Source organism: Lepidochelys kempii, chromosome 2 (genome assembly GCF_965140265.1).
Source record: "Lepidochelys kempii isolate rLepKem1 chromosome 2, rLepKem1.hap2, whole genome shotgun sequence".
Lineage (NCBI taxonomy): Eukaryota > Metazoa > Chordata > Testudines > Cheloniidae > Lepidochelys > Lepidochelys kempii.
The window spans coordinates 40,529,678-40,556,644 of record NC_133257.1 but is presented as its reverse complement, the minus strand read 5'-3'; the positions used below and the strand labels follow the sequence as shown (position 1 = coordinate 40,556,644).

The 26,967-nt window shown below is 41.7% G+C and overlaps 1 protein-coding gene across 4 annotated transcripts; it reads left to right on the top strand.

The window, feature by feature from the left end:
* Nucleotides 1–1,642: 1,642 nt before the first annotated feature.
* On the top strand, nucleotides 1,643–9,728 carry OSR2 (odd-skipped related transciption factor 2). Of its 4 annotated transcripts, none has more exons than XM_073329358.1 (4): nucleotides 1,643–2,064; nucleotides 6,353–7,089; nucleotides 8,120–8,219; nucleotides 9,032–9,728. In XM_073329358.1, the coding sequence occupies exons 2-4, from the start codon at nucleotides 6,434–6,436 to the stop codon at nucleotides 9,212–9,214; spliced, it is 939 nt and encodes a 312-aa protein (XP_073185459.1). In that variant the 5' UTR covers nucleotides 1,643–2,064; nucleotides 6,353–6,433; the 3' UTR covers nucleotides 9,215–9,728. The 4 variants fall into 4 exon arrangements, with proteins under 4 accessions (XP_073185459.1, XP_073185462.1, XP_073185460.1 ...); XM_073329361.1 differs by having other exon boundaries at nucleotides 1,643–2,068; nucleotides 6,509–7,089; XM_073329359.1 differs by having other exon boundaries at nucleotides 1,643–2,068; nucleotides 9,114–9,728.
* Nucleotides 9,729–26,967: the final 17,239 nt, after the last annotated feature.

Sequence of the window (26,967 nt, the reverse complement as noted above, 5' to 3'; positions counted from 1 at the left end):
ACCTATGTGCTGGGACATATCTTCAAAGCGCTTACACTTTCACAAATGGCTTAAATCGGTAGTTTTATCAGTGTAGAATGGCACCATTTCACTGTTGCTCCTACTTCCAAAAATATTTTATTTTAAACCTTGTTATTATTTTCTGTTTTACGAAGATATTATATTATTTCAACTAATATAACTGAGTTAAATTGCATTTTATAAATAAAATAAATAGCACTTTTTAAAAGAAACAAAACAATTACGTTAATCATTCATCAATAATAAAGAAAATAAGTATTTTAATGTACATATTTTTACATTAAACTTCTTAATATGTAATATTTTAAAGCTTCCATTTCTGACATTTATTTACCTAATTTGTTTAATTTTTAGTTTTTTTCAAAAGTATCAAATATAATAAAATAAATAAAGTGGTTCCCATGAACTCTTTATTGCTTTTCTTTTTTCTTTTGCGAGAATGAACTAACCAACATAATCCTTGCCTTGAACATTATTAAAATACACGTTTAAATGTAATTTCACATGTGCATTTTTGTTCTTCTTACACGTTGCTGTGAGCTCGCCTTTCAGTCCTTCATGCTGATAATAAAAATCAGCTCCGCCTACGATATCTTCCATTAATGTATACCAAAAGATACAAATATTATTTTTAAAAGTCAGCCTGAATACAGTAAAAATCAGTCGGAATGCAATTAATGACGTAAATCAATATATTTCTATTGCCCAAGGAACTGAAAATAAAAAGTATGTGGTTTGTCATTTGGTCTATATTTAGGTATTTAGAAGTACCTCCATCCTAATAAATGGAAATGTCTATCGAAGCTACCAATTTATCCCAGGTGTGTATATCGGCATGTACACTACAGATACCTACAAATCTGGATTCTGTCATTGAATATTGAAGATGCATTTAAGAACCTGACGTAGGTTTAAATTTTGCCCTGAATGTTGTCTTGGAATTTTTATAGAATGACGGAAAATTGGTAGATAAAAATTTACTACTAACTGAAAGTTACCTGCATCAGACAACTGTACATACAACTCCCCTAGGAAATATGGACAGCTAAACCTCATGCATTCGGAAAAATTTAGAAGTATGTACAGAAAATAACGTTGTGCTATAAATTATCCTGGACAGAAATATACAAGGACAGGCATACAAAGTATCATTGTAAACATTACGTTACGTGCCACCTAAGCAGGGGAAATGTAAAGGCTTTAAGGATTGAACGGAGTGTATTAAGAATGTAAAGTGAATTGTAGCAGTAGGGGAAAGTTCTTGCAAATTGCTCCAAGCAGCTCTATATCCGGGGAATTGGGACGGTACAGAACTCCCTGCAGCTGATGTAGGCAGGGACAGAGGCATAGGCGGGGATATCTTGTTTTATGAACGAGGTTTCTCAACGAAAAAAGTCACCTTAGGTAACGTGAAAAGAAATAGGGGAGGGAATGAGAAAAGAGAGCACTGCCCCTTTAAAACCCTGTTGCTACCCAAACACAAGTAAACAGTACAGCGAAAAGGGAAGAGAGGCGGAGCTGAGGGAGGGCTCGGAACTCTATAACCCTCTGAACGTTCCATGTTGGGCGGGGTCAGAATACTAAAGCAGTGAACGTTCGAATGTGTGCGGCTTGGGGTGGGACAGCGGGCGGGGACAGTGCTCCACGCCACTTACTGCTGAAATGTGATGGACCTGGGAGGGGGAGACTCAGACTTGTATCAAACTTTGCAAGAGTCGAAGGCAAGAGGCTCAAGGAGAAGGCGAGGGAGAGTGATTAAGAGAAAGGTCTCTACACAATTCCCCAAGCAAGCCAGGACTTTACACACTTCCGCAGCAAGAGTCCCAAAGACAAGGCGAAACCCTTGAGTAATTTCTAACCCTTCTTCCTCCTCCTCCTCCTCCTCCTCCACAACATGCTGAAAGCTACTCGGACTCAGCTTTGCTGAACTCTTCTGGTGGAGTTTTCCGCCGGTTCGGTGTGGATCTAATGACACTGCAAAGACACTAGGATCGCTTCTTGAACTTTGCGTTGTGAGGGGCCCTGTGGGCGAAGCTCATTGTGGTAGGTAAGTCACTCACAATCCTGTTACTAACACGTAGCTGCTGCGAGAAAGCCTGCATTGTACTGTGCCGTGAGAAAGGGACATCAAGGATTGTGTACCTAGGTATAATATGCTATCGTTTGAAACATGTGCTTCACAAAGATACTTGCACTGCAATGTAGCTACAGTCACCGAGAATGTTCATATTGAAAGGTGTCCATGTTTAATTGAGTATTCGGAGACTGATTATAAAAGTAAATCAGCAGTTGAGCGTGATCATACATTTCCTTAAACATACTCAAGTTAAACACTGGCATATTTGTCAAAGAGCTTTGTAACAGCTAAGCGATTCCTGAGGGGAGGACAGCATTTCTACGTTTACTTTCAGTTTGAATCTCTGCAGTCCCATGCACTGCTTAGCAGATGTGTTCTCTGCGCAGTGCTTATTCCACTGGCACATTAAATAATGTTTGAAGTATGTTTTCTGTTTAGGGTCTCCCTAAGAAGTTTCGGTTTCTCAAGAAATTCTGGACTTGGCCTTTAATATTAAATAAACCCTGAGCAAAGCGAGGTCCATGCACTCATTGCTTGATTAGCGCAGTGCGGTACGATAACGCTGATAAATTCCAGTCCTGTGTTAAACTAGGAGTTTTAGGTAGCAGTAGCGATTGATGTGCTTTGGTTTCTCCACACGCTAAAAAAGCGTTCGTGTGTGGTAGCTAAACTTCGTCACAGCGTACCTATTATCAGTGAGCAAAAGCAATATGTTGTTTCACTTCGTGGATCATCAAAGACAGCTACTTTCTCTACTTAGCACATTGCCATTACAGGAAAAAGAAAATCGGCGCTGCTGAGGAGTAGGTCAAAAGTAAGCAAGCAGATAAACAGAGACCTATTATGCAGATACCAGCCTTAATTTCATTAAGTGCTTTGAATGGAAAGGGAAAGGGAAGTGCCAAGGTCTAAATAACATCCGTTTTTTTCTCACCCTACTACAAGTAGACTTTAAAGGGGGGAAGCACACTCTACTACACTTTCTGGTCTTGAGTGTCGTTTTAATAAGATGAAGTCAAGTACAAATGGCAACCCACTCATTATGGTCCACTTCATAATATACGCGTTAAATTTTAAAACATATTCGATAGAAAATATATTTGAATCATACTTTTTACAGAATTACATTGTGGGTATGAGTCTTCGTCATATTAATGCATGCGCTGTATAAAATTGGACAACCACGTATAATATTAAAAGATGAAGGTGAAACTTACTAAAATACTACAGCTCCTTTTGGTAACTTTTAATATCCTATTTTTTTAATGATAAGGTTCAATGAACTGATATTAACCTGTGAACATGTCCTATTGGCCAACACTAAAAAGAGGTCTTAATCTTCTTTACCTAAATGGACATTCCTGTAATGTATCTGAATGTAAATCAAATACAGGAGTGATGCTTTACAAGAGTACTGCTATTAGTAAGTCTTAAAAAACCCCGTAGATGTCTACATTGAAAAAATCGAAAGTGTCTTCCATCTTCTGGATTTCGTAGTAAACAACAATAAACGCAAATAGAAGAAATTCCGACATGGCATGATTAAAATAAAATGAAAATGTGAATGCGTGATACTTAGATTGATATAAAATTTCTTAGATACGTTTTTCAAGCAGGACCGTTTGAAAGCTAAATTCTGTATGACAAACGTGTGTTTTGGCAAAGAACCCAAAAGACAGCTTTCAAAAGAAAAGCGTGGTGCCATTCAAATATACGTGTAGTGTATCTTGTGTAGTGAATTGGTTTTATGAGGGAATCGGTAATACTGAGGTTATGTGCTATCAGGGGAGGTACATTTCACTGAAATAATGGGTGGAGAATGTGCATTTAATCTTTGAGGCAGAATATTTCAAACTTTTGAAAATTACATGTCAGAATTTCCATCCCCAGAAATCCAGGGGCCGTTATACTCTGTGCCCCATACCAATGGTTTTCAGGCTATCCAATACCTATTTCTGGATCCCATTTCACGTGATGAGGGAAAGCGACGCCGCTTGTCTTGGTCTGAAAATAATAATTTGAATCTGATGGAAATGTAACCATACCAAGAAAGAAAGCGTATTAACCAATCAAAACTTGAATTTGCTCCGTGCGGTGCTTTCTAGCTTAGCCCAGAATGCTAGCCCTCTGCGGCTCTGGTGTGTGAAGTGAGAGCTCCCTGATTAAACATGGAAAATGATTAGTGGTGGGAAAGTTGATTAGAAATGGAGTGTATAGTTTCGGTTGAATGGACTGAGTGAAACCCTCTGACTGTCACACACCTCTCATTAACTCCCTCCCTGCACTCCCAGATCGCATACCACAGCTCAGAAGGGGTTCGTTTCATTAATAAAACTCTTTGCGCAGGGCTGCTGCTGCCTTCCCGAGTGGAGCCGAGAAACACAAGGTGCGGGCCCAGCAGCAACCGGCAGACCCCAGGGCACAGCCCTGCACGAATACTCTCTCGCGTATTCATGGTCTTAGGCAACTGATCAAAAATGAAGAAGAGCAAATAAACATAGGAGCGGCCGGGCTGTTTCTGGTGTGAGATGCCGAGCAGGAAAACAGCTCTAGGGGCCTACAGCAGGGACAGACAGCCACCCCGATCCTGTACAATCTAGAGTTCAGCCCAGGGTTTTCATTCAGAAATGTCTAATTTCCGAGGCAGCCCAGCGGATCTGACACACCGACCTGCGGGCGGGTGGAAGTCCCAGCAGGCAGGAGACACCGCGCTGCAGTGTCTAGGTGCTTTTGAACAAAATAAATCACATTTCCCCTCACATCTGAAAACGGAGGAATCCAGGACGTAGCCAACAAATCGTGGGTCAAAAGCCCATTGGAAAGACGGCCCAATAGGTCTTCCTTAATAAGGAGCAGAGACACACAGCAGAGACGCTGGGATAGCGCAATAGGCCACAACAGTAACCGGGACGAATCAATGCCACTCCGGAAAGCGGCTAATGCAGTGTCCGCCGATCCTTTTCTGAAGGGAGTTAGTATGATACTAACGCAGACACGGGATCTTGGCCTGGGAGGGGGTAATCTGGGGCAGAAACCCCGCAGTGTCCCATCCATCCAAGGCGCTTGGAGCATTGTCCCGTCAGTGACTAGTAACGCCGCAGGTTATTGTCTGTCTCTGGTGATGGTAACAGGAGTCCGAGAAATTAATATATGAAAGAGTTTGCAGCTCTCATATCTATTCCCCCGGGCGCCATTAGGCAGAGGTTTTCAATTGCAGAAACACATCTCCATGAAATCTAGTCTGGAACACCTAGTTCCGGGGGGTGGGGGGGAAAGAAGGGAGGGGGATTTATTTATTTGGAGGTCTAGAAAAGTGACTATGTCCGTAGGGCTGCAGAGGCCTCCGGGCCTGGCCACCTTTCCTCTCCGCAGATGGCGTTGCTCGCCCAAAGCCCTTCTGTGTGGCGTTGCTCCGACCATCTGGAAGGGATCTGAGCGGAAAGTGGATTTATTTAGAACCTGCAGTGCTGGAAACGTGTTGCTTTTCTCTCCTTCAATTATCTTGATAAATGAGTTGTTGTTGAAGGAAGAAAAATAAGCACCCGAGCTAGAATAAACTAGGCTGCATTGTCACCTCTAGCCCCCAGCCCTGAACCTTGTCTTGGCTCCCCTGGTAAGAGAAGACTGTAAATTTGCGCACATTCTCCTCCACTCCATCTCCCAAGAAGGCCCCAGAGGTGAGGTGTCTGCCTCAGCGGCTGCTTCAAAGCCTGGAGGGAATCAATAAGTCTGAAGAGGAGGTTTGAAGTGACTTCTGGAGATAAGATCGATGTGAAGGTAGCACTGAATGCAGAATGAAGGCGTTCTGCTTCTCACTTCTCTGCAGTGTGTGGCTAAAACCACTTGTCTTCTTGGTGGGAGTTCAGTCTCTGGAGATATTTTTGGGGTGGGGGTGGGGAGGTTGAATGACTGAAAGACAAACCAGTAGGACATACAGCCCTTTAGGAATCGATACTCGCCTTGCTTTCCTGATACACTTTCACGATTAGTTTACTTTTTCGGCTGTTGTGAGTGAATTGAACCGGACGCTTTGTGTTTTTCTTCCTCAATACAGAGACTTACTTGTTTCTTTTCCTATTCTCTGGGATCTGTGCAAACATGTACAGTAGTTGGCTCTGCACGGGTGCACTAGTGCAAAAACAAAACAAAAACAAACCCCGACCCTGGGACACTTGTTTGAATTTTTCGATTGCCTCAGTCAATGAGGAACACGCTGCATTCGGTAAATTCTCTTTCCCCCTCCCTTGCTTACAGGATTTTCTGTCGTTGTTGTTGGAAGTTCAGAAAGTCCCGAAGAAAGGTAAAGGGTTCTGCTGCTTACGTCCGCCTGGGAAGATGGGAAGCAAGGCTCTTCCAGCTCCGATCCCCCTCCACCCTTCACTGCAGCTCACTAACTACTCCTTTCTCCAGGCTGTGAACACCTTCCCAGCAGCTGTGGACCACCTACAAGGTCTCTATGGACTCAGCGCGGTGCAGACCATGCATATGAACCACTGGACATTGGGATATCCCAATGTGCATGAAATCACCAGGTCTACCATCACGGAGATGGCTGCAGCTCAGGGCCTGATGGATGCCAGATTCTCTTTCCCAACGCTACCTTTCGCCACACACCTCTTTCACCCAAAGCAAGGGGCCATCGCCCATGTAATTCCAGCTTTACACAAAGACAGACCCAGGTTTGATTTTGCCAATCTGGCCGTGGCCGCCACGCAGGAGGACCCACCAAAGATTGCAGACCTGACCAAGCTGAGTCCAGGACTTGGAAGTCCCATCTCAGGGATCAGCAAACTGTCTCCGGACAGAAAGCCCTCCAGGGGCAGGTTACCTTCCAAAACGAAAAAAGAGTTTATCTGCAAGTTCTGCGGCAGACACTTTACCAAATCCTACAACCTGCTCATCCACGAGAGAACCCACACAGACGAGCGGCCCTATACCTGTGACATCTGCCACAAGGCCTTCCGGAGACAGGACCACCTCCGAGACCACAGGTGAGGGAGGCAGCCAGAGGCAAGCAGCCTTCTCCTAGCTCCCCCAGTGAAAGGCAGCTGCTATTTCTCTCTCTAGATGTCACATAAGAAACTTTTCCTATTATTTACTACAAAGGTTCCGTGGGCTCCGCCTGGTTCAGATCACTGCACAAGAGAACCTCCTGCCAGGCTGTCAGCATGTGGACAATCTGCTGCCAAGCTAAACTGAAGGCCCCACCGATCTTGGGCCGCTGTGAATTTAAGAAATATGCCCACTTTCCTTATACTTTCCCCTGTGGTTTACATTAGCCCTAAAGGTTTGGTGGATTCATCGCTTCCCATGTAGAGGCATTTCGGCTTCTCCAGCAAGGAAGCAATGGCAAACCAATTGACAAATTAATTTACAGCTGATCCTCTAGGGGGGAATAGCAAATACATACATAATTTTTGTGGGTTGGACATGTGATTGTATTTAGAGGCGAGTCTATTAACTGAAACAAATATTCCCCATCGCTGATTAGATTGTAATAGTTTGGTAAGAACAGTATTTACAATCTGGTTTTAAGAGCTGAATGTAAAGGTAAAGGGCCAATTTCCATGCCCCCTTGTTCAGGTTAGTAGTCTAGGAAAAGTGAGTAGAACTTCGACCAAAAATTAAAATAAAATAAAATGTATGCCTAATCCTGCTCACACTGACGTTTAACGGCAAATTTCCCATTGACTTCAACGGGAGCAGGATCGGGACCAGTTTATGAAACAGATGATTTTTCCATCATGCAGTCTAATCTGTCACCAGAGAGGGCAATCTAGCGTTGATAAGAATTATTGTCAATGTTTTGAACTGATAAAGGAGGTTAATCATATGCAGAATTACAGAACAAAAATAATTAAATAATAATAAAAAAATTAATAAGAAATAAACTAAAGAGTCAGGATTTTGCCCTCCCCCACACAAACAAAGTAATTATAAGATTAAAGAATCTCTGGAGGCTTCTTGTGGCTTTTGAGTTTGTCTACAGCCATGGATTCAAACCCTTGTATTGACTTTCAGATATATCCATTCCAAAGAAAAACCTTTCAAATGTCAGGAATGTGGGAAAGGATTCTGCCAATCCAGAACTCTAGCAGTTCATAAAACTTTACATATGCAGGTAAGTTTAGCTCCAAATCTATTATTATCATACACTGTTCTTGTTCTTATCCTGTTTATTTTGTACAAACCCTTAAATAGCATGTAAGGTAGACAAATTTCTGAATGTGGTTAGGGACCTGAAATAATGAGCCATATCTTGCCATTAGTTTTTAAAGCTGATCTCCCCAATTACTTCAGTAAAGCAATATGGCCCTATCTTTTATTTTTCGTGATTAAGACATGTCTATTTAGTGTTTTTAAAATATGTAATTCTTTTAGAAAAAAGCAAATCCAGTCCAACTGAGGATTTAATTTATATAAATTGCTTGTGAATGTGGGTACTTATAAATGGTCTTTGTTAAATCTTATTAAATGCATTTCAACATTTTATAGATGTAAAAAATAAAGGTAAGCTCTGTCGGGGAAAAACAGCTGTGAAAGATTAACTGGCACCTTAAAATGATTTGCCTGTACCCCAATACATTGTATATGTCTGTAATGGTTTAATTGTCTGGAGTAAAGCTCAGCCTTACTCATAGAGATGGCCTTGTGATTTGAAATTGAAGGATTGCACTGTGCATTTTTTTCCCAGTAGATTCAAAGCGCATGAAATGGGCTGAGCTGAGAATAAAATATAGGTTGACAGGCAGGATATTTCCAGGCAGTTAAAAGTGGCATGATTTTGTATCTGTTGAGGATTAAGGGTCTAGATTTATTTAAGTAGATTCCCTATACTTCATGTTATGTTATGTAATAACAGAAAAATAATAAATTTAATAAACTAGGTAGTTTGTAAAGGATTAATCCTTTGCTTGCTTCAAATCTGAACAGGAATCTCCACACAAATGCCCCACATGTGGAAGAACCTTTAATCAAAGAAGTAATCTGAAAACTCACCTTCTTACCCATACAGACATCAAGCCCTACAACTGTGAGCAGTGCGGCAAAGTGTTCAGGCGAAACTGTGATCTGCGGCGGCACAGTCTAACTCACACCCCCCGGCAGGACTTCTAGAGCAGCCAAGGACCTGCACCTGCCTCTGCAGCTCCAAGTTGCTAATTTTGCTCAAGGACTTAATTGTAGAAAGCTACACACACACACACACACTGGGGCCAAGACCGCATACCACACTCCAGCAAAACTCCCTTAGGGAGTTGTAGACTGTCACTGCAGGATCGGGCCCCACTCCTATCCACACAAAGAGCATATGCTAGTCTCTTGTAGATATTCGCAGCTCATTTTAGAGCTCTGTACAGAATGTGGGTTTTTTTGTTTTCGTATTGTTCTGTTGGATGCACATTGATAACAAATCTGGGAGTCAAAATATCATTTAAAAGTGTATTTCAAAATACCCCCCTCCCCCAAGTATCTCCCGCTTTGTCGTATTACTTTCCTAAACATTTTGTTCTTCTGCTGTGTCAGCTGCAATAGTAACTTATATTGAATAAATTTCCCCATCTGGGCAATTGTATTGTCACAACGTTTCTGAAAAGTGTTCTTGTTTTCGCTTTTATGACTGCTGCTTTTGTGTTATCTTTTGTAAAATAAAATGAAAGCGCCCGTATTTACAACTCCATTGCTTAATAGCTTGAATGTCTACATTAAGTATTAGCTTTTGTAAAAAAAAATTTATTGAATTAACGACTTTTAAAAAAGAAATAGCTGCAAATAAACAGTGCCTGGCAAATAATGTATACAACAATCCCTAAACCAAACTGGCTTATTAGTAACTTATTTGCAATCAACCCATATATTGTAAAAGTCATCTCTTTTCCAAAGATTGCATTAGATAGTCTCCTGCTATTAGACTTTGAACATTGGCAATTCACTAGCGTAGACAGGGACTTTATACTGCAGAAGACGATTATTTTCTGATAGCTCTGAAAACAAACACTGGGACATAAATAAAATCCCATTGGATCCCATCACCCCTGGGAAGGATCATTGTAAGTCCCAATAGCGTTTAACCAACTTCATTAACATTCCTATCAGTCCTAACAATCTGCTGAATGGCAGCGTTATCAGGGCTCAGCCCTGCAAAGCCGGAGGAGTTGCAGGCGCTTGCAGGGTTGGTCAATAAAAGCCGTCAAAATCGTAACTCGTACCTAGTTAAAGAAAGAGGATGTTTCAAATGTCTCCAGAATCATTAACAGAGATAAACCACTGCACCAGAGAAGCCAAACTGCCAGCACTCTGCAACTGCCCCCTTGCAGGAGACTCCCGACGGAATGCTCCAAAGACTCCATGCAGTTCCCCAAAGATGGCCTTTAAACAGACTTTAAAGCTAGTGGGGGAGAAAAACGACCTCCCGCCCCCACCTCCAAGTGGCACAGTCTCAAGGCCTCACCAAGGAAAGCGGGGTGGGGGCTGTCACTTCGGTTTCTGCTCCTGCAGACTAACGGCGGTGTCCTGCTGTGCTAACGGTGCGGGGGGCACCAGTGACCCGGCCGGGGAGGCCACTTTTCGTTCCAAAACTGGGCTCATTTTAATTCACGTGGTGGGACAGACTTGCGGGCGGGGGCGGGAATGACCCCGCACATGCCCTGGGGCAGACAGCAAAGGCGAACCGCCCTGACGGGGACACCACTGGTGCCACTGCGGGGCTCAGCCCTTCACTGGCGGGATCCCTCAGACGCGTGCCCAGCTGCCACGGGCTCGCCCAGTGCTGGGACCCCTGCTCGGACCCCCTGCCCGGCCACTGGCGGGCTCGTCACGGCCCCCTGCTGGGAGGACCCCTCCTTATGCCACGCGCAGAGCCACTCGGGCGGCTCCTTCCGACCCCTTCTCCTGGGAGCCGCCCTTAAGCCCCACGCGCAGCCACCGGGGGGCGCCCCTGTTTAGCCCCACGCTCGGGGCGGGAGAGAAAGCGGAGGCAAGAAGCACCCGTGGCCGCCAGGCTCTGGTCCCCGCGCTCCTGCGCCGCCCGGAAACCCCGCGGGGGGGAGGGATCGGAGTCGCGGTCCGGTCCAGGACTCGCATTAGCAGCTTGTTGTGGCGCGTTTTCCCGCTCGCGGCTGGCGTCTGCTCCGCTCCTGCGCCTCCGTCTGAGCCGCGAAAGGGTGAGCGGGCTGCAGCCAGCGAGATCAGTCCCACTGCCCGGCGGGAGCGGGAAAGGAGCCCCCCTTCCCCGCTTCTGGGGGGACCTTCAGCTTCCGCCTCCCCTGACCTGGGGGCTCAGCCCCCACCGTCTCCTGCCTCCTTCCCCCTGCTCTGGGGGGGCTCAGCCCCCACCGTCTCCTGCCTCCTTCCCCCTGCTCTGGGGGGGCTCAGCCCCCACCGTCTCCTCTCTCCTTCCCCCTGCTCTGGGGGGGGACTCAACCCCCACCGTCTCCTCCCTCCTTCCCCCTGCTCTGGGGGGGGCTCAGCCCCCACCGTCTCCTCCCTCCTTCCCCCTGCTCTGGGGGGGGACTCAACCCCCACCGTCTCCTCCCTCCTTCCCCCTGCTCTGGGGGGGCTCAGCCCCCACCGTCTCCTCCCTCCTTCCCCCTGCTCTGGGGGGGGACTCAACCCCCACCGTCTCCTCCCTCCTTCCCCCTGCTCTGGGGGGGCTCAGCCCCCACCGTCTCCTCCCTCCTTCCCCCTGCTCTGGGGGGGCTCAGCCCCCACCGTCTCCTCCCTCCTTCCCCCTGCTCTGGGGGGGCTCAGCCCCCACCGTCTCCTGCCTCCTTCCCCCTGCTCTGGGGGGGCTCAGCCCCCACCGTCTCCTGCCTCCTTCCCCCTGCTCTGGGGGGGCTCAGCCCCCACCGTCTCCTGCCTCCTTCCCCCTGCTCTGGGGGGGCTCAGCCCCCACCGTCTCCTGCCTCCTTCTCCCTGCTCTGGGGGGGGCTCAGCCCCCACCGTCTCCTGCCTCCTTCTCCCTGCTCTGGGGGGGGCTCAGCCCCCACCGTCTCCTGCCTCCTTCCCCCTGCTCTGGGGGGGGACTCAGCCCCCACCGTCTCCTGCCTCCTTCCCCCTGCTCTGGGGGGGGACTCAACCCCCACCGTCTCCTCCCTCCTTCCCCCTGCTCTGGGGGGGCTCAGCCCCCACCGTCTCCTCCCTCCTTCCCCCTGCTCTGGGGGGGGGCTCAACCCCCACCGTCTCCTCCCTCCTTCCCCCTGCTCTGGGGGGGGGCTCAGCCCCCACCGTCTCTCCCCCCCCCCGCCCCGGGAATTCTCCACATGCTGTGCAGAGGGTTGAACTGCTGTGTGCTTTCTCTTCCCCTGCAGAGCCGAGCCCCCTACTTTCTCCGTGCACACCCGAGTGTGCCCTATGAGAAGGAAGTGCCTCTCTGAAACCCACATACTAGCGGGGCATGGCTCCTGCATGGAGAAACAGCTGTCCGAGAGCCTGGCTCTGCTGGGGTCTTTTGCCAGCAGCATGCGCAGGAGCACAGCACAGTGGTATGTCTATGCTGACAACACGCATTGTGATAGTAAATGACATGGCTTACACTGGTACAGCATGTCCATGCTAGGAACCTGTCTAGCCTGTGTCAGGAAATGTGTTAACTAACCCGTGTTAACTAACACCATGCCAAACACGTGTAACGGTTGAGCCCAGACAAGAGCAGGCTTGTTTAAAATCATGTTAGCTAGCTACAACCCCCAGTCAATACCTGTTTTTACACCATTCCGACATGAAGAGGATGGAGAATTGGGTTGCTGCATTCACCGGCCAGAGTAACCAAGCCTTTCAGGTCCAGAGGCTGAGGGATAGAGTCCAGTCTCCAAGATCATACTCCAGTGAGGAACTATTGTCTGTCTCTAACTCATCTATTCCTTGACTCCATTCTTTCTTCTTTTTCCTGGTCCTTTGTTCTACCCCCCAGTGCCTCTCCATCTGTCTTCTGTTCTCTGAATCAGTGTTTCCCATCCACTAATTCATTCATTGCTCCTGCTCCTAGCTCCTAATCTACTCTGTTCCCGATGGACAGTTTCTCCAACTTCCAGTGTGCTCCCCTCCCCATAATATGTTACCTACCTCCAAGTGTCTCTCTGCCTCTTTTTCTCAGTCTCTGGTTCCTAAACCCTAGTGTCTGCCTATCCCCAGTCCCAAAGGCATATAGTGGGCCAAATTTATCCCTGGGGTAACTCCAAATGGAAGTATCTTGGGGTGAATATGGCCCATATAGTCTCTCCGGGGCCGGGCTCCATTTGCAATTTGTGTAACATTTCTCTTTAGCAAAGCAAATCAAGTGGTTATGTACAAGCATTTCTTGTATTATTTATTTATTAGTATTACTGTAATACTGCACAAACACAGAACAAAAAGATGATCCTTGCCCCAAAGAGCTTACAATCTAAGTATAAAACAAGAGGCAACAGATGTCAATAATCTTCCCACTCTGAACAGACACACATGCTGTCACTTCATATTCTCAGTGCTTCAAGAAACTCGCTACACATTTTTTGATTGAAGTTAAGAGTACAGGCAAAGACAGGTGTTTTTAACAGTCACTTATTCCCTTGATTTTTTTTAAACCAGTAGCCGTAACCTTAAAAAGTCAGCGAATATTTTAAAATTTCTCTGTGTGATCATGCTTCACTATGCCACTGTGCTACACCACCCTGTCCCGTGGTCCTCTGACAAGAATAGCTTTCTTGGGCACATGGAAGCTGCGTTGGTAATAATCAAATAATAAGTATGCTGAAAATGTAACAAAGAACAGTTAATGGCTCATTGTTTGGTTTTAAATTTGTTTAGCATAGTGCTAAAGGATCTGTAAAGCTCTCTTTTGGGCAGGGGTCATGCTTTTTGTTATCTCTGTAAAATGCCATCCATATTTGTCACAATGTAAATAATAAATATAATAATGAATAACTTTGGCATTAGCATTCATTTTCACACAAAGTATTTTTTTTGTTCTACTGCAGTCTTGCTGCTGACAATTACATCTGCACCCTCTGGTAACCCACTGAAGTTTTCTAAATCCCCTTTTCTCCCTGTTTTTGTTTAATTTAATCTCTATCCCCATCTCTTTTTTTACTTGCCTAGTCTATCTCCACCTTTCCTATATCCCTGTTCTGTACGTCTCTCTGTATTTTAGATGGTTACTAGGTATAATGGTGTGAAAGAAAGGGAAAACTTGGGCTGAATATCTGAAAAAGCTTCCTGAAAGTGAGATCTGTTAGCCTGTGGAAAGCAAGTAGTGTCCTGTTCAGGGGTTGAATTGGGTGGATACAGGGGGAGGGGAATGGTTGTACTCTTCCAAACTCCATGCACAAAATAAGCTTTGTCCATGTTAGTTGCTAAAATGAGATATGCTCACATTGGATTGTGCAGATGTTCAAAATACATTTGTATGTGCTTGCTGAGCTCTTCTGGTCTCTTTGAAGCCTTCTGTGGGGTTTGAATATGCCCATGGGCTCAGCTAGGCTCTTGGTAAATGGCTCCTTTTTCACTGGGGATAAATAATAAGTGGTGGTATTTGGTGCCAAAATGAAATGTCACTCAGTAAATTGTGCAGAACTGTGACCCGCACTCTCCTTTCTTGCATACGGAATGAAATAGTTTATCATGTTGACATTTTATCTATCATTGCAAGGCTGTCTGAGTTAACACCTCACTGACATGGATGGGGGACTAACACCACTCAGAACTTTTACTCCAGGCTCCCTGCAGACTCTGATATTTCTGTAGCAGTTACACACCATTCACATTTTTCTTCTACCATAATAGCTAGATACTTACATTTTTTGTCAGACTGGACAGAGCATCACAAAATGTAGTTTAGGGAGCTATCTTGCCCTGGCAAGGAATGAGCTAATTAGTCTTTTTTCAGCTCTCACTGCCTGTGTTCCTTATCTCTTTCTTTGTCTTCTCTTTTAATTTACAACCAAATCTTGGGTCAGGTCTATACTAGGAGTGGTTTTCTGGTATAAAATATATGGTTGCCAGTATAGCTTATTTCAGCCCCCAAACAAAACAAAATATACCAGCTGCTGGTATACCTGTGTTTATATTAGGGGCTTTTGCCAGCCCAGCTATGTTGGTTAGGAAGCACACCTCTTTATATCTCTGACCGGCATAGCTGTGCCAACAAACATTTGCAGAGTAGACCTGGCCTCACTCTTTCCCTGGTCTGTATTGTCTTTTGGAGCTCATTCATTTGTTCCATCCTCCTCATCCCACACCTTTCTGTAAAGATTCTCTTTCCTGTGCCTTTCTACTGTCTACATTAGAAATGCAACAGCAACACAGCTGCAGTAGCACTTCAGTGCAGACGCTTGCTGCAGAGACAGAAGGGGCTCTTCTGTCACTGTAGTAAATCCACCTCTCTAACAGGCAGTAGCTGGGTCGATGGAAGAATTTTTCCACCAACATAGCAGTGTGTAGACTAGGGCTTAGTTCAGCTTAACTACTCTCGGGGTGTGACTGAGGCTTTGTCTACACTGGAACTTCATCAGCAAAACTTTTGTCGTTCAGGGATGTTAAACCCCCCCGCCCCGAACGACGAAAGTTTTACTGACAAAAAGCACCAGCGTGAACAGCAATTTGTTGGCAGGAGCACTCTCCTGCCGACAGAGCTGCTTCCGCTCATTGTGGGTGGAAGTTTTTTGTGACAAACAGCAGCTACTCTGTGCGCCTTTTAGCAGCATGGCTGTAGCAGCACAGCTGTGTCGCTAAAAGGTGTGCAGTGTAGCCAAACTGTAGTTGAGTCGACTTAACTTTCTCCTGTAGACCAGCTCTTAGGTGTTGTCCATTCTTAGCTCCTTTTCCCCCAGATCTTTCCCCTGCTCTTTCCCCTCTGCCTCTCTCTTGCCTTTTCATGTCTCTCCCTCTGCTTGTGTCTCAACCTTCCTTGCTCCTGACCTCATTCTGAGAACTCAGGGGTGGTCTACACTAAAAACTTAAGTTGACCACACCCCTGAGAGACGTGATTAAGCCTATCTAAGCCCTGGTATAGACAGTGCTAATTCGATGGGAAAATTCTTCTGTTGACCTAACTGCTGCCTCTTGGAGAGATGGATTTACTATGGCAAAAGAAGAACCCCTTCCATCATGGTAGTAAGTGTCTGTACTACAGTGGCACAGCTGCAACGCTGCAGTTTGTGGCTTACAGACTGCTCTGAGACTCCTACAATGCTTCAGCAGTGTTCCATACTCATGTAGAACTGTGGCTTCCTCCTTATTGAGTATTTGTGAGAGATCTTGTACATTTTAGATAGTTTTTGAGAGATGTTAACTTTTACAGGGAAAGGAGATTGATGTTTTTATCCAGATGAAAAGGTAACAAAATAATTTTGTTACTGACATTGTTTACTAGGCACCATCACTGAAACTGTCAGCTGACATCCTTTGGCATCATTACTTTTAGAGGAAGGGTCTGACTCACTGCCTGAGGTGTTTTGAGGATGTTTGAAGGTGTGTCAGCTGCGCTTCACGTCAGTGCACCTTGATGTGTTTCTTTGGCATGGATTGAAAGGTACAGTTTCTAAATCTCCCAGTGACCCATTATTTATGGATCACTGATATGATAGAATGTAACTGTTCCTGTCTATCATGTTAATGCAAGTTTGCCTATGTACAAAACAGCCTGTATTCCAGGGATAATACTGTGCATGCACAATAAGAGCGCATACAAAAATCTTTGTGAAAAGATTACATACACTGGGCATTTTCAAAACTTAATTATTGTAGCCATTTTATTTATTTATGTGAACTATTTAACTAGAAAAACTAAACACAGAGTTCACAGTGTGGAATTAGGGCAATCTGAGACTCTAGGCACACCACAACACAAGCCACTCCATAGGTCCACCTTTGTGTCCTCACTTTCATGTTGTGGCCCCACCCTCACTTGGATTGGTGGTGGCAGAGAGGACCCATCCCTTCCCAGTTTGGCCAGAATCTGGGGAGGTAAGGGTAGCAGCAGTAAGATCCCCAGCACAATATATCTGCTTTTATGCATGAGTCAGGGCACACCATCCTTCTTCTGCCACACACAGAGTCCCCTGCACCTAACCCCAACCCCACAAGAAGGGATCTTGAAGTTAACACCCCATTTAGATGCACACCTAACAGAACTATTGTTTCACACTTTCGGCAGGCTCAGGCAGGCATCACTGTATTGGTTACATTTGTTTCACATCTTCAAACTTCTATTCAGAACGTGGGGGCTAGAAACATAAACGTTTTAAAAATGAAAAATTAGAGTCTGATGTAATCACATGACTCTACCAGCTGGGACTCTAGGCATGGGCCTATAGTGCCTATGCCTTAATAGCTATAGATACAGCATTTGTTTGTTTGTTTTTCTACTGAGAAGACTGGGGGATTTTTTTATTCAGTTTTCCAAATAGGTAACTGAGGCACACAACAGGTTAATTTTCCCAAAGTCGGACAATAAAGTCGTGATTCAGCTGAGATCACAAATCAGAAGCTTTCTGACTCTCAGCCCTTTGCTTTAACAATCACTGGAACACAACATTTTAATTTTACTGAAATATGTAAAGTATCCACAGTAGGGACTAGCAATCAGAGGAGTATCTTCTTTAAATCTGAGGCTTATTTTTTTTAATTACAGGAACACAAAGAGTATTAAACTCCCAAATGCCTGTTATTTTATATATATATATATATATATAATGCTTATACGTATGTGTGTGTGTATAGTGAAATCATGTTCCCTCCCAAGAGCAATCTAAATGTACTACAGTAGGAAATTTCTGAGCTAATTATAACATCATGGTAGCAAAGATTTTGGTTGAGAGCTGACACGCTTCTCTGCTTCCCACCCCAAAAATCCTTTTGGCTGAAATTTTCCCTGCTTAATTTTAACTCAAAAGATAATTTGTTGGCTATTTCAAAGAAAACCGATTTAGTCATTACTGAGGCCCCCTACATGGAGTTTTGGCCAGTGGATCTACATAATTTGAGGGGCCTCTTTTTACATCCATGACTCTGATATATGACTCTTCTCTGCCATAATGAGATTGCATCAAGTATCTTCAGTTTCAAATGTTACATGCTCTGAGGCATATACACTGTGGATTTCATAGTTTAATAGTTTAATGGTGTGAACACATGATTAGTTCATCTAGTCTGACCTCCTGCATAACAGGCCACAGAATCTCACCCAGTAATTCCTGCATCTAGCCAATAACATCTGTTTAAATTAGAGCATATATTTTAGAAAGATGTCCAGTCTTGATAATACTAGATGATGCCCTCCTCCATGATTGAATGATACGCAGAACAACTACAGGGTCATATGGACTTGGCATAATTTATATAATTAAACAGTTTTTGGTTGACAAAGAACCCTTTTTAAAAACTAGAAATTTTCACCAAAAACATTTTTAATTTCTTTTTCTTTTTCTTTTTTGTTGTTGTTGATGAAATTGGAAAATGTCATTTTTATAATTTATCATTTTCTTCCCTCCCTTTTTTGGTGGCCAAAAGAAAAAAGTGAAGGAATAAGGAAAAAAGGGGGGAAAGTAAAACAAAACAAAACAAAAAACCACAGAAAAACTAAAAAAATGAAAAATGAAAAAAATTGAAAATGATTTTTTTAAATTTATGATAAAAATTTCCATGAATATATTGAAATAAATGAAACATAATTTCAAAATCAGTAGAATTAAAAAGACTAGGAAGCTTGCTTCCATTTTTCAACACATTTTAAGTCCCTAACATGCAATCTGATCCTAGATGTGCTGCACAGTGGGCAATTTTTGCATGGTATTATGGAATATTCTCTCAGATTTTGGGAATTGTGGGAAGAGGGGATCAAACTCCCATAATTCGCCCTGCTTTATTCCCAAATGTAGGTGCATGGATGGTTTTATTATTAATTATTATTATTATTTTATTGTATTACTGTAACAGCAACATGACCCAGCTCAGATCAGGGCAGCATTGCTATTGTACATACAAAAATTAAGTGACTGTCTTGAAGAGCTTCTGATCTAAACAGACAAGACAAAGGGTGTTTAATGTTACAAAACAGGTTATTAGCAGAGCTAGGAACCAAACCTGTGTCTCCTGAAGATTTTATTTGATGTTTTTATTCATAAATATCATTTCAAACATTTGGTGGTGGAATCAAAACTTTGACTTTTTTACCTACTCTGCTTGTTTATCAATATGTTTTCAAGTTTAGAGTAAGAATAATTAAGATATTCAGTAGGTTTTTAATTTATGTGAAATGATATAAGCTTAAGAACACAGAAGCCCTTCAACTCAGAAGGACAATGGATAAGCAATAATATATTATTAGGCATCTTGCTGTTAATCCTGATGTTCTGGGGGAACTTTGTTTGAGGCACACTGTGGGATTGGGTGTTTGGTCTAGGGTTCTTGCACCACAATCTGTCGGACTTCCTGTTGAAAGAACACTAGGAAATTAATGCCACTCCAGTTCCCCCTCTATACCTGGTAGCTCCATAGACAGTGTGGGAGGTGGTGTGCAGATGTAGGGGACAGTCAATAGCATCATAGCTCATGAAGGAACTGTGCTACAAAGAGGGGCTGAGTTCATGATAGCTGTGTCTGGAAATCCAAAGACAGAGCTTGCAAATATATTCGCTCTCTAAACAGACTCAGTCTCTTACCTCTAGATCAAAGGACTGGTTCAAAGATCCTGAATAACTGGGGCAGCTTATTTTTGTCCCATAGGCAACTTGCTAGTGCAGTGGTTTTCAACCTGTGATCTGCGGACCTCTGGGGGTCCGCAGACGATGTCTAAGGGGTCTGCGAAAGGTTGTTACCGTAGAACAGTGGTTTTCAACCTGTGGTCTGTGGACCCCATTCAAAAATTTTTAGGGGTCCACAAATGAAAAAAGGTTGAAAACCACTGTGCTAATGGTATGAGATAGCGGCTCCTACTGCATATAGGGGACAACAGGCCCTATCTTGTGATTTGATCCACAGAGGCTACTGATCCCAGCACAGCAGTGCTTCACCTTGATTCTGCTTGGCTCAAGAAGGATTAAGACATGTTGTGACTTGTCGTTTCAGTATGTTGCACCTTATAAAGACAAGGTAGTTGTGGGCCATTATGTAAAACTAGGTGGGCGTCATGTGTCTGCCCCAACTGCAGATAAGTGAAACCTCCGCATGTCTTTCCATTCAAACTCTCACCATTTTAACCATTTGAATAAAAAAGAAATAGCTAATAAAAGATGATTCACCTAATGCCAAATCTGAGCTCTGTAGATCAGCTTTGATCAAATACACTGACATTTGGGTAACTGCATTATTATTATAAAACATCCTTTTAACTTTTTTTCCAGATGCTCTTTGTTTAAACTTTGCTTTGATCATTGTGTGGGTCTTTCCATTTCAGCAGATATTTATCCACAGTGAATGAAATGAAGGTGGATTTTTAGATTTGTTCTTCATATGGATTTTCTTTCCCTTGTTCAAATTTTAAATCAGTGAAGCTACTTTTTAAAACTAACCCTCTTACTCAGAAATACAGTTATTTATTCTTAACTGCTCTGTGGCCTTTAACAACTCAACTTGTCAGTGTCTCAATTTCTCCATCTATAAAATAGGGAAAACAGTACTTGGTTACCTCACAGGAATGGTTGTGAGGATTAATTAGGTAATGTTTATACAGCATTTTGAAAGTATAAACATCTAAGTGATACAAGGACTATCTAGTAGTAAGTACCCTCTGGTAGTAGTCATTTGAGTTTGCAATATGTTAATTAGTACTAGTGCTAGAATAGTATATTTTGAAAGGGAATGTTCATTTGAGAAACTAATTTTCAAATAGGGTCTAAGAAGTAAGAGCACCAATTTCCAAATAAGAGCCAAAATCTGTAGAGAAGCCCTTTATGGAATTTCTCTTCTGAATAAAGTTACTGGTGTGTAAGTGTTTGTAGGATCAGGCCCTGTAGATGTCAACTCCATATCAAACATTAAAAATACTTGAGTTGTCACCTAAAACACCATAGACTTGAAGGCCCTATTATTATATCTCTAGATTAAACAGAAGGTAGTCATTTTTAAACCATGCATTCTCAAACATATTCACAGTACGGCCCACATCTTAATAGACAGATTGTTGTGCAGATTCTATTCATGCTGTCTGCAATTGCATAACATTTGTGGCAACTACAGCAATGGCAGTTTTGCCATTTACTTCAGTGGAAACAGGACTGGGCCAATGCAGTGATAAATGAAGACAGTGGGAGCTGAAGGGGAAAATCAGGCCACTTCCATTTAGGTTCCTAAATGTGGATTTAGGAGCCCAAAGTTTAGGCAATCCATATGAATATTTTGGTGTAACTCATTTTGTAAGTATGAAAGTCCATTCATCCAATAATAACCCTCTTCATGAAGTAGAAGTAAGTTGCAGTATAAAAGAGATACATTTGAAACGGATGCATTTGCCCTTCCAAGTGAGCCATGCGATTATTTAAATGTTAGCATAACTAATTAGTATTAATTATTATTTACGTATCCAACTGGTAATGGTGCAAGTGAGTCATTTCTTCATTGGGGCAGAAATGAATAGACCCAGAGACAAGATAGTTCTCCTTAGTTTATTTTTATTAAGAACACACTCAGAATTTCTGTTGTTACCTGTAACAAAGATGTTTGCTGTTAATACAATCAGCCATGTTTACAGTTTTCTCTTGTAATAATCTTTTAATACTCCAGCAAAGCTGTGATGTTCAAACGGCTGTAGCCAGCTAGGTTCTTCCTCTTAATGTTGCCTCAAGAAACTGCTTCTGAGGCTGTGTGATTGCATATGGGCCCCATCTTGCAAACACCTATACATGTGAGTAACCTGATGGACTTGAGTAGTTAAACTAAACGTGGGGCTTGTGCAGGTAAAGTGCACTAGAGGGGTGTGTTTGTAAAGCGCTCTACTGTGCTGTGTAGACCCTTCTGGCGCATTCTAAAAGGTATATAGTTTGTGTTGACGTAGTCCTGTTTCAAACAGGACTATGTTAATGTGAACTAGGTATCTTTTAGAACATGCCAGCAAGGTCTATGTAGGGCAGAAAAGCACAGCATGTTAGCGCACTTCACAAATCACAACCCTCTGGCACTCTTTTCCGTACCATGTAGAGAAGCCCTTTATGGAACTTCTCTTATGAGTAAAGTTACTTGTGTGTAAGTGTTTGCAGGATCAGGCCCGGTAGATGTTAACTCCATATCAAACATTAAAAGTACATGATCTGTCACCACAAACCACCATAGACTTGGGGTCCCTATTATTATATCTCTAGATTAAACAGAAGGTAGTCATTTTTGAACCTATGCATTCTCAAACATATTCACAGTATGGCCCACATCTTAATAGACAGATTGTTGTGCAGATTCTATTGATGCAGGCTGCAACTGCATAACATTTGTGGCAACTACAGCAATGGTTTACATGAAAAAGCAATATCAGGAAAATATTTAATATAGTTTTAGCAGGACTTAATACAATTTATTAGGTGGAAACAAGGAGTAGAATAGCACCAGGTGCATCCAGAAGAAATATCTGCTTTTGAAACTAGTTGAAATGATGATTGTCAAATTGCCACTAAAGAACCCAGGCTTCCAAACTGTCCCTTTCTTTTCTGACTGCAGTGAGACCCAACCTTATAGTCCAGCTGCCAAAGTCAGGCCTTATCTACCCTGTTTTTTCTGAAAAACACTATAGAAGACTGAAGAACTAGTAGGTTTATGACGTTACTGAGACCACAGAAGCCAAGCCTGACTGAGAGGGGAAGTAATTTTTCATTCAGACTGTTTAAAATAGTTTGTTTCTTTTTGTTAATGTATATTTAAATCAAATACCTAAAAGCATGTGGAAAAAAACCTTTTTCGTTAAAGATTCCATACCAGCCCCTTCATTCAAGGTCTGAGCAAGCTCCTAATCTATATATCCAAGTCCTTTTCAGGGATACCTCTACCGGAACAGGGAAGACAGCATTTGCCCATCTTCATATTTCTATGTGAAAAAACAAGTAGAAAAAAGTTAGGCATTTTTTTTATGACATATAAGCAAAAAAGCTGCAACCTCAATCTTTCCCCCACCTTTAACATTGGGCCTAATTCTGCAGCTGCTGCATGTAAACAACTCTCACTGAAGCCAGTTGTAATTGCTGACATGCACTGGCTGCAGAATCAGGCCCACTGCTACTAAATCCTCCCCTTCCCGTTCCCATCATTCTTTCATCCTTCGGGCCAAAGCAGGTCATAGAAGTTTTAAGGTTAAAATGAAAGTCAGTCATTCACTGCATTTGTTTAAAATAAAACTGCCACAGATGTCAGAAGCCCCAGGAATGGTAGGAATAAATAATTACTTTCTGATAAGTGTACACTGTGGAGTCTTTTTGTGAGACGATCTCTATTAGTCATCCTTTTCTTATTGACTTGCTTTGATCATTTCCTTGGTAACCATATCAGGCTATTTCACCTCCTTCATTTATCACAAGAAGGGGCCATTATTGTAAAACTCATTGTCTTATTGGAAAATACTATGGACATATCAAATCATTTTGTTTGTATTGAGTATTTTTCAGAATTTACAGTGCTAGACTCAGTCATACATCTCATATCAAGCATATTTTTTTCTCCATAGCTAATTCAAAGTATTAAAAAAAACTCCTTTTCTATACCTTAACTAATAAAGGTCACTTTTAATATACAGTATCCTCTTAAAGTATTTGCATTAGAAAGTCTGAATATTTATTATCCTTTCTCAAATATAATTGTAGGCAACCTTCCTGTACTCTGGGTGTCTATCCTAACATTAAAATGACAAAATACTTAACATACTGTCTTATAACACATTGGTGAACATTTCTTAAAATAATAATACAAGGAGGTCTAATTAGTTCAAAATAATTTAAAAGTGTACAGCCATAAGCTGAATTAATGGCAACCAAATTTTGGATTCTTCTGCCATTTATACAGTTCATTATTTTTATGTTTTGTACATAAAAACTAGAACTGCATATACCTACAATAACAGCAAAGAAAGGATTATATATAAGCAAACTATAGTTCTTTTTATACTGTTGCATAAATGCAACAATTTAACCAATTAATAATTTAATTAACCTCATCACAACAAAAGCAGTATTTGTTGTAGCATTTTAACTATATACTTATACCCTTTAGAAACCAATTCCATTATAGTCTTGTATAAATATACATTTGTTTTCAAAACACTCTAAGGAATTGCTGGTTATGTAGTCATAAAACACACACAAGACCAATAAAGATATAAATGCATATGAAAAAATGGCAAAAGTTGATAGAAAATATGGATCAAAGAATAGAAAATCTGAATCCAATTTCTTTTCCCTTTCTTCAAACATATATTAAATGAATAATAAAATTGAGCCATCACAGTCTCCAGACAACACATCTTCATTGCTGCTTCTCATTTTTAATGTAATTTTTTTATGGAAATCATCAATTCATCATATACAAAACTTCCTGTTAATAAGCATTTTAGAAAGGTACATCGTATTTGTTCTACAAGACTTAGTCAGAATTTGAACAGAAAAAAAAGAGAAAAATTCCAAGATATCAAACTGAACACTGAAAACAAAATAATGTAAATATTGGAGACATATTTTAATATCTAATATGCACTAAGTAAATTTTAAAATCCATATCTGCATACAGTTAACTGCATTGCCACAGAAGCATCTGAAAAACTTGAATACTTCACGAAGGTAAAGCGTGAATCAGTACAATTTCAGCTTAAATTGTTCACTAGTCCCCTTCTGTCTCTTCTCTTGTTCAGTGAACAGACAGGATTTGATCGTTCACAGTTTTTAAAAACAGAGCCTTATTTTCATTAAGCAAAGCCTACCGCTGATGTAATTCTTGCATTACAAAGGTCTTAATTTAAACCATGACATAAATGCTTTTCATCAGTTGATTTTTTTGTTCTTCGTGCCAAATTTCTTGCATTTTTAAAATAAAATGTATGGCATATAATAACTGCTGCAGGACAGGCTGCTTTATTCTTAAATATGAAAGACAAATGGGGTGTGACATACATACATTTCAACATGCAGCACTTATTTCTTCAGGACTTTCCTTTTTCGACATTTTTCTCAGTAGAGTATTTGACTTCCTTTGAATCTGGCCTAACAATAACACTGGATTTGAAGCACAAATCTCAGTCATGATCATACTGACTGGACCAAGAGGTGAAAAGTGTTCTAATCCCCCCCCACACACACCCAGTGAGGGATTTATAGCAGGCTTTTGAAAGAACTGTGAACACCCAAAATCCTGCTTTGTATTGCATACCAGGGGTTTCAAAGCACACCCAGATTTCATCATAATCATATAGCCAAGGATCATTCCTACAGCATAAATACCTTTTTCCTTTGGTATCATTGTAATAAATGATGGATGAGCTATGTTAATGCACTCAGGAGAATCTCATAATTTGTTTAGTATTGTTTTATTTTCCAGATAGGAGCCTGATTACTTTTAATTCTGGGTCAGGGGACACCAGCTGTTTTCCCATTTGAACTGTAAAATATCAAAGATATTTTTCTTGTGTAATATTAATATGAATACATTAATATTATAAATACTAACATTCAAACATTGTATCGAAGCAGAAGTTTCAATGTGATCTAGCTACAGAATGCTATCAAACAGTGTGTGGGTAGTTCATTGATTTTTGCAAATAGTATATTATGAGGCATTAACTAGATGAAGACTGTGAACTCTGACATACTTGTAGAAAGAATAGCATTTCAGACAACATCTGGTTGCACAGTATTTAAGAAGGTGTGGGCTCTTATTTGGATTTTATTTGAATTGTGAGAGGCTGTTTTAGTTACATCAAATATTTATATTCAATTAGCTTTTGACTTTATGCTAATTTTTTAAATCCATTACTCATAGGATACCTTACTTCACTTGTAAAAATATTATAGGTTTGAGTTGAGAAAATAAAAAATATTTTAAATATGTCTTTGTGACTATTATATGTTGTTATTTTTTCATACTACCATCTGTGTCTAGAAGGTTTTCCATTGCTTATTTCATTATTTTAGATTTTGGTCTTATTTACATTATTTTTTATGAAAATCCTTTTTGTATGGACCCTGTTTGGAGCAGAAGTTAGCAAGATTTTTGTTAAGAGAGTGTTCACCTTTACATTTTCAATCCCTATTTTGAAGGATTCATATTAGTGCTGTAACAATTCACTCTGGGATGAAACTTGGCATAGAAAATTTCAAATTAAAATATTAAAATACATTTTTCTTTTGTTTTCCTTTTTTAATAAGAAAATTAAAAAATAAGTCATGTTGTTTTTAGAGAGACAGGGTGAAGTCCTGGCCACACTGAAGTTGATGAGAGTTTTGCCACTTCAGTGGAGCCAGGATTTCAATCATAGTATGGAAAACAATTGAATGTAGTATTTTCAGATGGGAGATTTGTGATCCTATAACTTAAAATTATTTCATTTTTTTTTAGTTCATATTGCGTAATCATATTGTGAATTAGTACCTTTGTTTTTTGTTGTTTTTTGATTTAGTAAAACAGCTACTTAGCATGTGTGGTCACTTTTAAACAAAATTTTCCAAAGGAATTCTAGTATTTTGAGATGAAATATAAAACTAACATCCTCCCACGACAAAGATCCCATGGTATTTCTCCTCAGAGTTAGGGGGTGCCACCTACAGTGGCCTAGCCAGATTCTAGTTTGGATAATAACAGCTTGCTTATCTAATTTTCCTCAGCAATTTCAATCGAATTTTGACATTGTTATACATTTCCTGTCCTAAACTGTCACACATCATTTCTTTGCACTTCAAATAGCTTATACATCTCACCACTCCACCTGTAATGAT